This window comes from Monodelphis domestica, chromosome 4, assembly GCF_027887165.1.
Source record: "Monodelphis domestica isolate mMonDom1 chromosome 4, mMonDom1.pri, whole genome shotgun sequence".
NCBI classification, from domain to species: Eukaryota; Metazoa; Chordata; class Mammalia; order Didelphimorphia; family Didelphidae; genus Monodelphis; species Monodelphis domestica.
Window position 1 is genome coordinate 332,265,682 of NC_077230.1, and position 12,386 is coordinate 332,278,067.

The 12,386-nt window shown below is 40.4% G+C and overlaps 1 protein-coding gene across 48 annotated transcripts in view; it reads left to right on the forward strand.

The window, feature by feature from the left end:
* DLG2 (discs large MAGUK scaffold protein 2) overlaps window positions 1-7,325 on the forward strand; it is a 2,177,398-nt gene extending 2,170,073 nt beyond the window's left edge. For all 48 annotated transcript variants that reach the window (XM_056825173.1, XM_056825188.1, XM_056825175.1 and 45 more), the window contains one exon: window positions 1,945-7,325. In XM_056825173.1, coding sequence (XP_056681151.1) covers window positions 1,945-2,051 — 107 coding nt within the window. In that variant the 3' untranslated portion in view covers window positions 2,052-7,325. The remainder of the gene's footprint in view (window positions 1-1,944) is intronic.
* Window positions 7,326-12,386: the final 5,061 nt, after the last annotated feature.

The following is a 12,386-nucleotide window of genomic DNA, read 5'->3' on the forward strand; positions in this document are numbered from 1 at the left end:
CAGGTATGTATGTGTTTTCATTTTTTTGTTTACTTTTTAGCATCATAATATAGTTATATAGTATCATAGAGTAGACTGGACTGAGTCCAGGCAAGCAAAAACAACTTGGTCTTTCTTTGTTTACTGAGAATTATCTATTCTGGACCTTGCTTCTCCTACATGATTGATGGTAAAAGGTAGTATGATGGGGGCAGTTTGAAGTGTCAGTGGATAGTCAGATGGTAGATAAAGGTGGGAGGCCCTGGGTTCAAATTCAGTCTCAGACAGAGACTTTCTAGCTGTGTGACCCTGGGCAAGTTGCTTAACCCCATTTGCCTAACCCTTACCACTTTTCTGCCTTGGAACTGATAAACAATACGGATTCTAATATGAAAGGTAGGATTTTTTTTCTAAGTAGTATGATGTGGTATAAAGAGCATTAGACTAAGAAGCAGGAAGTTGTATGTAGCCCTAGGCAAGACATCTAACCTCTGGGTCTTAGTTTATTCATCTTGAAAAATGAACAAACTAGATTAGATTACCTCTAAGGTCTCTTCCCACCCAAGATGTGTGTGGATGGATAGATAGGTAGAGATAGATAGATAGATAGATAGATAGATAGATAGATAGATAGATAGATAGATAGATAGATAGATAGATGGATGGATGGATGGATGGATGGATGGATGGATAGATAGATGGTTGGATGGATGGATGGATGGATAGATAGATAGATAGATAGATAGATAGATAGATAGATATACAGATAGGATGGATGGATGGATGGAGGTAAATAGAGAGATAAAAGAGAGATGATGGATGGATATATGGATGGATAAATAGAGATAAAGACGGGTAGATGGATGGATGGATGAATACATGGATGGGTGGAAGGATAGATGGATAAAGATAGGGGTAAATAGAGAGATAGATAAAAGAGATGATCAATAGAGATAGATAGATAGATAGATAGATAGATAGATAGATAGATAGATAGATAGACGGATGGATAAATGGATGAATAGATAGATGGATGATGGATGATGGAGAGAGATGTTTATATGTGTATATGTATATATTATATAAAATCATATAATTCATAGACATTATAAATTATATAGTTCATGTAAATTATATAAAAAGGGCATGGGAATAAGCATTTACTATGTGCCAAGAAAAATCTTTATGAATATTATCCCATTTGACCCTCATGACAACCCTGAGAGGTACTGCTATTATTATCCCCATTTTATAGATGAGGAAACTAAAGTAAACAGTTTAAATTATTTGCCCTGCATCATGCAGCTAGTAATTGTCTGAGGATGGACTTGAATCCAGCTCTTCCTGGCTCTAGGCCCAGGATTCTTCTCCATTGCACCACCTAGCTGCCCCATGAGTGTGGTTAACAAATATTAAAGGTGCTATTGATTTGGAAATTGGTTAAGTGAATACTATTAAATTCAATAATCCTTGCCCTTAAAGAATTCACAATCTAATAGGGAGTAGGAGAAGAAGGAAGTGAAGAAGAGAAGAGTCTAAAAAGCACCTACTATGAGCCAGGCACAAAATAAGAACCTTACAAATATTATCTCATTTGATTCTAGCAGAAATTGTAGGAAATAGGGGCTATTATTATTATCAGATGACAAAACTGAGGCAGACAGAGATTAAATGACTTGCTCAAGATCACACAGTATCCAAAGTTGAATTTGAACCCAGCTCTTTCTGACCCCAGGTCCAGCACTCTTTCCATTGTACTTCTTAGTTGCCCCTGTAAAGAAAACAACGCATATACAAAATTCTGATAGAACATAGAATTTAAGAATAATGACAGGGATCCAGGAGATATTCCCCAGGAAAATTTGAGGAAAGAACAAATACTTTGAGTTGGAGTGATTCCCAAGAGGCAACACTTTACTTTACCTGGAACCAGTGAGAATAACCATGATTATCTTTTCATTACAGCTATCGTTCAAGGCGAAACCTTAGAAGATATATATAACCAATGCAAACTTGTTATCGAAGAACAATCCGGCCCTTTCATCTGGATCCCTTCCAAGGAGAAGTTATAAATTAGCTGCCGTACCTCTGATGATGACAGAAGAGTATTTAGAAGAAAAATATATATAATATACTACGTGGAGGCTTTTATGTTTTTGTTGCATTTATGTTCTTGCAGTCAATGTGAATTTTTATGAATGTACAACACAAAGTGTGTGAAGCCATGAAGGAAACTGAGGGGCCAAAGGGTAGAAATTAAAGGACTTTTGCCGTACGTGGGAAAGACGTCATGTGCTCAAAGTGCCAGGTGTAGGTGTGGATTTCTGATGGGGCTTTCTGTCCAGAGGCTCGAGCCGCCTCCTCGACTCAATGGGCACCCCAACCTGTTGTAATGGCTGAGTTCTGTGTGTTGATTGCTTTAAAGAAAAGTTCCCAGCTCGTGAACCTCACCAAGCTTGTCATTGCACATCTGTAATTGGTACACATGGAATTTTGTAACTATGCACATCCTTTGATTTCTTAGCAAAAAGAAACAGTGATTTAAAAAAAAATCAGAAAGAAAAGAAACAGTCCCCTTCAGAGACATCATTGCATCAGGAAGAGGTGATCATATAGCTGTTTTTGACTGGTACCTGCAAAGGAAAGCATTCCATGAAATTGAAGAGTGTCTGGATCATTTACCTTGCTGATGATGGCGGAGGGGGGGTTCCATCTGGGAATAGCTTTATGATTTTTGATTGTCTATTTTACCATTTATATACTGAAAGAAGGCACTAAAAGATGGAATAATTTATAAAATAAAATTATATTAAATGTATAGAAACTAATTTATATAGGTGAAAAAATGTTTTTGTGAGATATTTTGTAAAGACTTAACTAATGGAAAGGCAAAGTCTATTACACCCTTAGCAGACTGTCAGATTTAGAGAACTTAAAAGTTGCACTATCCTTTTGGTTGTTGATGATTTTTTTCAGCAACAACTTAATTTCTTTAAAAGTCAGACCCCTCCTTCCTAAGTTTCCTCCCATGGCAGAGAGATGTGATATTATGGAAGAAGTCCTGGATTTGGAGTCAAGAGACCAGAATTCAAATCCCAGCTCTGTTCCTTATAATCTGTGTAACACTGGGCAAGTCACTTCCCATCTCTGGGTCAGTTTCCTCATCTGTAAAAGGAGGAGTTGGATCACCTGATTTCTAAGGTCTTTTTTTCCAGCACTAAATCCTCTGATGACCCATTGGCCCATAAAAATAAATTCTTATGGAACACCATTTCTTAATGAGTTGGCCACCAGGCTCTCTTTGAGATTCAGCTGAAATCTTTTAGCTGATGGTTCTTCAAAGGGCAGATTAATATTGTAACTTACTGAATAGTATTAAAAAGCCCTGACAGTGAGCCTTGAACAGCTTTGTTCTGGGTTTCTTCCAAGAACACTCAAAGATTGAGCAGATGTTTTGGCACAAACTCCAGCTAACTTCTTTTTCACTTCACTCACTGAGGGTTGGGGACAGACATCTGGAAATGGCATATACCTCTAGGGGATTTTGTCACAGATCTGCAGAATGTCTTGGAGGATAAGTAAGAAGGGAAGTGCCTATTTGGGAGGAGGTATAGTCTAGTGCTTTGCATGGTGCTTGACATCATAGTTAAGTACTTAAAAATGACTATTGACTTGATTTGACTATAGGCCTGACAATTCCATGCTTTAGCAAAGGTCAGTGCTTTGAGGAAGGATATGCCAAGGTTCTGAGAACTGCCCTCACTATCTTGCATGGGACTACCAGGACCAAGTGAAAGGAAGGAAGGAAGGAAGAAGAAGAAGAGAGAGAGAGGAGAAAGAGAGAGAGAAAGAAGAAAGAAAGAGAAAGAGAGAAGGAAGAAAAGAAAGAAGAAAAGGAAGGAAGGAAGGAAGAAAGAAAGAAAGAAAAACCTCCCAAAGCCTATAAACTGAAATGAGAGTAAGTTAAGCACCTCCTAGTTGCCTGGCTACATCGGAGCTTCTTTCACCCCATTGTTTAGGGAGAAAAGCCTTGAGTGACCTTGACTAGAACCGACTATGGGTTCTCACTTCCAGAGGCCGAGCCCCACAGCCTTATCTGAGTGGCATCTCCCGACCTGGCAGGTATGTTCCTGTCACACTGTGCAGTTAACAGGTGCATCAGCAGGGGTGAAGAGAGAAAAGGGCAACTGACAACTATCAGCACTGATGGCGCTTCTTTGCAGTAGAAAGAGATCAGACATCAGGTCCCTTTTAGAGAAACCAAGTCGTCCACCTTTCTCCAAGTACCATCCATTTGTCTGGCTACGACCCACCCTGCCCCCTTTCCAAAAAAGAAAGAAATACAAAACAAATCCATCTGTGCATTCAATTAGAGTCCTGAGTCACCAGATAGAAGGGCTAGGCATGCATTTCCAGCCCTCCCAGCCCCCACTACAATTGAAGCTTCCAGAGAATTCTGCAAAGCTCCTCAGATTCTACGGAGATTTCCACGTCCATTAATTGCTGTTGTCTCAGGTTCAGCTCCCCCCTTTCCAGCCCGGGTCCCGGAACTTTCTCCTCCTCTTTTCTCAGCTTTCCTTCCTTCCCAAACCACTCTTGACAGGCATCTTCGTTTCTCTCCCTTTGAGCATGCAACCTTTTCCGGGACTCTCCTTAACTGAGTACGTGTTTTCTAAGGTCGTGTGCTGTGCTTTCCAGTTGACAGTGGTATCGTGGCTGAGTACAATCAAGTTCTTTCCCAGCCAATCTTCTGTTCTCCAGTATATTGTATATTATTTATTTTTCTTGTCGAGATGCTTCCAGCTTAGGGTTGGCATTTGCACTGTTTTGTTTTGTTTTGTTTTGATATAGGTTTTTCACTATTATATATCTCAGCTTGGAGGATCGCCAAGAGGATTGGTGAGAGTCTTCTTTTCCCCAGTAGGGTTTTCTCTTCCATTTGCTTTGCTGTCCGGATGTTTCGTGCTTTCCATCCTCACGCAGTCTTTAGTGCTCCTTGCCATTCTGAGATTTTGCAGCAGCTGTAACGAAGGCAGGAAAAGGATTCCCAGTTACATCTAGTGCCAGTGCACTCGGAGCCTCGGATCAGACTGGTGCTAACCCTGCGATCAAACAGTGAACTAACTGGCGCGCTCTCTCTCCCTCCCTCTTCGTCTCTCCCTCCTGCCATTCAGGGGGCTCTCTGGTGGGCACAGCACTACCCCCCCAACCCCTCCCGCCATGCGACATGCAAACCCGGGACCCTTTCGGAAATGTGCCAGATCGTGTCACTGGTGCTATTTCGCATGCTCTGGCACAATGTGTAGCACCACAGGGGTCTTCACTCAACCAAAAATTAAATCTCATCTCCCGTTTGCAACAAATCCCCTAACTGTTCATTTCTGCTCACTGTGGGCAGACGGGCGGCGGTATCTTCCTTCTCAGCCCTCCATTAAGTTCTCTGCTGAGTCTATACCCTCCTGTTTGCCACTGGTGCTCAGGGAGGCCAGCTAGAAAAAACCCTGATCCCTGCCTTCACATTCCAGCTGTCTCAGTGTATCTATCGCTAATCCTCCAGGACAAAATCCATGCTAGGATATACCACTCTCCTTTCCATATCTGGTATCTCTTTTTTCCTCCTTCTCTCTTCTCTCAGCATACTCTCTTTTTCTTTCTTATTCCCCTCCCTTTTCTTCTGACTGCCTCTTCTCCTTCCATCTTCTTTTGCTCTCATCTCTCCTTTTCATATTCTAGCTTTTTCCTTTCCCTCCACCAATTCAATTTCTCATCCCTTCCCTTGCTCTTCTCTTTCCCTCTTCCCCCCTTTCCCTATTCCATTTCCCCCTCGAATCTTAATCTCCATTTAACCCCCTACCCTGTCTACCCCCACTCTCTTTTCTTCTTCTTCCTCTCTGTTACTCCTCCTTCACCTTCTTCATCTCTTCCATTCTTCTGGACACTGTCCTTTATTTCCATCCCTCTCCCTCCATCCCTCACCCTCAGTTGTTCCACTTCTCTCTCAGCTTCACATGTGATGGCATCAGAAAATGCACCTTGCATGGAATTGTTCCTGCTTCTCTAGCAGATCAGAGCTGGATGTGAGTTACAGAAGAGCAGTAATTCCTAGCCAACAGCCTGGTTGGCTGGTGGATGACAGCTAATCCCTTCTGGGATTCCTGTTCTTCTCCTGAGAATTGTTTGACTTTGCACTGTCACTGCAAGAATACCTTCTAAAAATAAGACCAGTCTGAACCTCGGAATCTCATTGGCAATCAGGAAGAAGCCACCTGTGGCTAAGTCAGGAGCAAAAAATACTGACCAGAAAGAGTAATCGCCATAAGGAGCCAAACCTTTGCCCAGGCCACTTATGGACTCAAAGTTGTTGTTTTAGTTTCAGGGAGAGGTTTCCTTTCCTTTTCCTCTCCATTCCAAAGTTTTCCTTTTCTTCTCTCCATATGAAGCATCCTCTTTGGCCCCTTAGCCATGGACTCCAGCCGGTGCCTGACTGAGTTCCCTTAACTCTATTGTTAAGCCAAAATGAATTTGCTGATTGTCCTGTCACATTCAGAGAACATTTAAGCAAGGAACCAAGATGTCCATTCTTGTTTCTTTTTTTTTTGGGGGGGGGGGGTGGCGTTCTCTTGAAGTTGGTGAAAGAACCTCCCAACCCTTCCCCATACCCCCAGGGAAAATCATTCTGAAAGTGAACTAAATGCAAATTCTATTGGTATGTTTTTATATATGTATATCTATGGTATATACCCATTATATATACTGTATATAAACATATATTTATTGGGCATGTGTAGGGATCTGTACCAATAATGGCACATGGGCACATGGGCTGTAAATATTTTTCTTGGCTCCAACCTGTCCTTCAGGACTAGTTACCATACAGCATATCGTAGCCTGCCCCATCACCGAAGGAGCACCTGAGAACAAGCTGGGCTGGGCTGACATCTAGGTATTGATTATCTGAGTAATGGAGCCCAGGAGATCATTAGCAAAACATCAGGAAAGAGAAGCAGATGGCACTGTTGACTCCCAGTGGGAATGACCGACTTTCCTTCTTTTCCCTTTTAATTTTGTGTTTCCTGAGTTTCCATTGGAGTGTCTGAACTTTCGAGTATGCCAGGCTGTATCCCAGTTGATGCTTTGTTTCTAACACTTGTGGTGATGTGATTCTCTCTGACAGGATGTTTCTCCACCTTGAGCTGTAGTTGGGGGATACTTGGAGTCTGAACTGGGGTTTTACAGAGACATTATACAGCTTACACTCCTGTTAAGTGTAAATATTTGACACATCCATTCCATTTGTGTAAAGAATAAAGCACACACAATTATAAAGTTGAGATGTATATTTCATACGAGCTGTCTCCTTGCATATTTATTCTATTCCAAGCGATCGGCAGTGGCTCAGTTGTAAATCCTTGATAGAGTGCTTATAAATATGTCATGAATTTTATTATAAGACATTAAAACATTTTTACACTTTAGAGCAAATGGTTTCTTCACAAAACATAATTAGTCTTCTTTCAGGGAAATCCTAATTGTCATTGGAGAGGCAATGTGGTATAGTGGATAGAGCACTGGACCTAGACACAAAGAACACTTGGATTCAAGGCTCACCTCTGACACAAGTAAAGGGCAAGTCACCTAACCTCATCTAAAAAACTCAGTTTCCTCATCTATAAAATTGGGCTGTTGGACTCAATGGCCTCTAACAACTCTTCCAACTCTAAATTTTTGATGCTGTCATACTTTCCTCATTTCCTTTGAGTTCACATTAACTCAATTTTGAACTCTGAGAACAGTAGGACAAAGATGGCCAGTGTTTGCTTCCCTTTGAGTGCCCAAAGTACCTCAGAATCATAAGTTCTGAGACCCAGGTTGGACCTGGGAGAGGAGAAGTTTCAACTAGAATATTCAAAGGTCTTTTCCAGGTCTTAATGGACTGTGTAAAGTAAAGACTGTGGTATATATAGTGCCAGACCTTGAAAATGGAGTCAGATGAAATAACCTAGTTCTAAATAGGTACAGTGGATGGAGTGCTCCAGCTAATTAGAAAGACTCATCTTCCTGAATTCAAATCTGGTCTTAGACCCTAATTGTGTTGTCCCAAGTAATTCGCTTAACCCTATTTACCTTACTTTCCTCATCTGTGAAATAAATTGGAGAAGAAAATGGCAAACCACTTCAGTATCTCTGCCATGAAATCCCCTAATGAGGTCATGAAGAGTTGAAAATGAATGAAGAACAAAAATTATTTTGAGGGGCACCTAGTGACTTGTTAGATAGAGTTCCAACCCTGGAATCAGGAGGACCCAATTTCAAATCGGGTCTTTTTTTTAATAAGTTTAAGTGATGTGACCCTGAAAAAGTCATTTAAACCTGTTTGACTCATCTGTAAAATGGGCTGGAGTAGGAATTGACAACCCACTCTAGGATCTTTGCCAAGAAAACCCCAAATAAGATCACAAAGAATCTGACACAAGTAAATGACTAAACGACAAGAGAGGTCAAGTGAATTACCCAAGTTTACTCAGCTAATAAGGGACAGAAATGAGTCTAGTATGTGAGTTTCTGGCGTCTTAAAGAATGTCTTCCTTCTTAATTATTTTCACTGCCTAAGTTGCTAAAGGTAACAATATAGCCAATGGTATATTTAAGTGGCTTTCATTAAGAAACTATGTTCAGCTATCCACATCCAGAGAAAGAACAGAAGAAAAACAACTGCTTGATCACATGGGTTGATGGGGATGTAGACTGTAAATGATCACCCTGGTGCAAATATTAATAATATGGAAATAGGTCTTCATCAATGAAACATGTAAAACTCAGTGGAGTTGCTCATTGGCTATTGGAGAGGAGTGGGAGGAGAGGAGGGAAAGAACATGATTCATGTAACCATGGAAAAATATTCTAAATTTATTAATTAAATAAATAAACTTTTAAAAACTAAAAGAAAAAAAAAGAAACTATTCAGGGGAAAGTAAAATGGCAAAGTGGATTGAGAGCCAAGCCTTATGAGACCCTGGGCAAGTCACTTAACCCCCGTTGCCTAGGCTCTTCTATTTGAGCCTATACACAATATTGGTTTTAAGATAGAAGGTAAGTATATTAAAAAAGAAGCAGCAGCTAAGGTTTTAGGGGTAGCTAGGTGGCTTAGTAAATAGAGAGCCAGGTCAGGATTTGGGAGGTCAATTGTTCAAATCTGGTCTCATATACTTCCTAGCTGTGTGACCCTGGGCAAGTCACTTAAACCCCATTGCCAAACCATTACCACTCTTCTGCCTTGGAACTGATACTTGGTATCATTTCTAAGATAGATGGTAAAGTTAAAAAAAAAAAGAATCAGCAGGTATGTTTATTTTAGAAATAAAGCTAATTCACCTGGGTCAGAGGGAAAAGATTTCAGAAAAATACGCAAGAGGTAAAAGAAACCTACCTCTCTCCATTAAAAGCAAAGTCAGTTGGGAAATTATTGTTTTTCAAAAATTCAGTCCAAATTTCACACTTGCCTCAATTACCTGGATATGTTAGGAAATGCAGAAAATTGAATACATCATTTGTTTAGATAAATGACCAAATTTTTTTTTACCTCAATTTTCAGTATTCACTCAATCCACATCCAGACCTGGCCATCAATTTAGCCATTCTGTGGTCAGTTCTTATTCTGATGTTTTCAGTCCTATTAATCAATTCCCATACATTCAGAGCAACCCTCTAGCCATCTAAATCAGTCTAGTGAATGGCCAAAATATCTCAGGACTCATCCTTTGAGAAATTCATAGACTACAAAGTAAGAATTCACATTTCTAGAGAACTTTCAGCTTTACAAAATGTTTCCCTCACATCAAACCAAGGAGAACGATTATAACCGCCATTTTACAGATGGGAAAACTGAGGCTTAGAGTGGCAAAGTGACTTGGCAAAGATCCTTCATGCTGGAAGAGTAAGATTCCAAACCCAGCACTAGGTCCCATGTTCCCTCCACATCCCCATGTTACTTCTACAGATTATGAGATCATTCCGTCCAATTTAATTCAGCTGGGTGGAACCAGGTTCCTCATTTCACAAATGATCTCTGAGGATCCTCCTACTTCTGAGATTCTGTGATTCTTTGATTTCATTAAACACTGGGATTTAGAGTCCCTAGTTCAAATCCTGGCTTTATTTCTTCCTACTTGTCTGATTTTGCTTAGGTTATTTAATTTCTATGTTCTGCACTTCTCTCATCAAAGAGAGGGACTTGAACTGAATTGCCTTCTTAGGTTTGGATACACATAACCTAAGACGTAAAATAAAAAGATATATTTTGGGCAAAGGCTGGACCAGTTGATCTGTCATTATTACTAGGAGCAACTAGGAAGTTAGGGTTAGGGTTAGAACTAGAAAGATCTTTCTGGACTATCATCACTTGAAGAAGACTGTTTAAAACCAACTAGGACTGGTTCATTAAGCTCTGCTCCATGAGGATGAGAGTGAAAAGAATGGGGTTCACTTTTCAGAAGTGGCACTGAATTTTTCCAAGTCCCTTGAACTTGAAAGAGTATTTTGTTATTTTTGTTGACTTCAGTATCAATGAATAATAAGTTGACATCTTTATTCTATTAATTAGAGTTCAGTGGTGTCCCAATGAGTACTCTCATTCAGAAGTTGAGCACCCAATGGAAATAATTCCTGTCCTATGCATCTCCAAAACTCTGCTCCCTTTGGACCTCCCCCAGCTCTTTCTTAGCTCTACACATGAGCCATCCTGAGGCTCAAGGCCATGGATGAGAGAAGGATGTGGAGGAAAAAAGTAGTTGAAATGAAGCCGGTCAAACCACTCTGGCAATGGTAAGGAGTGGATTCACACCAGGCATTTTGCACAGAATTTCAAAAAAAAATCATTGGAAATATTTTACATGGAAAAGGTAGTTTCTACCTTGTGGGTCTGTTTTTGGTTAAGTTAGACTGGACTTCTGGGGAAATAAGAGGAAAATCTTCCTTTCATTTCATACATCTTTTCTTATATAATAGTCTCCCCAGTGCCTGAAATTCAACAAAATCAAAACTATGGTTCTATATTCCGATCCATTTTCCCCTTTGTTAATCAGAGGCTCAATTTGGCCTCTTTTCATCCTGTTGCCACTCCCTTCAACCCTGTGTTTTCTCATAAAGGGCCAAAACAGACACTTTGAATTAAATTATGCCCCAAAGATTTATGCATACATATATAGTGGAGATATGGTAATGGGAGAGAGGAAAAGAGAGGAAGCAGAGGAGAGAGAGAGGGAAAGGGAAGAGGGAATAAAGAGAGACTATAGTCTCTCCAGAGTATTTCAGCTCATCAAAGAGTAAATGTTTCAATTCACAAAAACTCATTAAATACTGGTTTAGCTTTACAAAGAATTTTCCTCCCAAAAACCCTGTGATGCCTGGACTGTGCTTCAAAAACTATTATCCCCATTTTATAGGAAAGGAACCTCAAGGGCAGATACTTAACTGCTGATTACAAAGTATGAACTCCCTGAGATTGAACTGGTTCTTTCTGTCTGTCTTTCTGCCTGTTTTCAGAGCCCCTCACACTTTGTCCAACTTGTAATCAGCACCCAGCTGAGGTTACTTGGTCATTTTAACACTGTCAGCAGGTGTCAGAATCAGAGCTCAAACCCAGGTCTTTTGGGTCCAGAGCCATTGATTTATTTATACCATCATGCTAAGAAGAATTCAGCAAACATGCATTAAGTGCATTCTCTGGGAAGAACATTGCTGTAGGCACTGGGGGATAATGAGAGAAGAGACAAAAAAATGAAAGATCAAATCACAGAATAGGAGAATTCGATTCTCCAAATTGGATGAAGGCCCCTTCCAGCTGGGTTGCACAGTAGATAGAGTGCTGGGCCTGAAGACAGGAAAACTCACCTACAAGAGTTCAAATCTGACCTTAGATAATTACTAGCTGTGTGGCCCTGAGCAAATCACTTAACCCTGTTTGTCTCAGTTTCCTCATCTGTAAAATGAGCTGGAGAAGGAAATGGCAAACCACTCCAGTATCTTTACCAAAAAAAAAAAAAAATCCCCAGATGGAGTCACAATGAGTCAGAGGAGTGTTTGGGAGGGCGGGGGGGAGACTGACCCTCAAGCAGATTACTATCTACCTAGTTAGCAGGAAAAATATTTACATACTCTATACAAAATAGAACATGATAAGCATATAACAAGTATGTGTTCCTCTCAAGATCCTTGAGGGTTTGGGAGGACTTAGAAATTAATTTCCTCCTCTGTAAAATAATCCAATAAACCTATGTAGGATGATCTCTAAGGTCTTTTCTCCCTCTGGATCCTATTACCCCATAAGGGAGCCAATTTTTCCATCTCAATGGAGTAAAAGGAGGATGCTGGGGAAAAGAGAGGGGCTAAGATCACTCAGACTAAGGAGA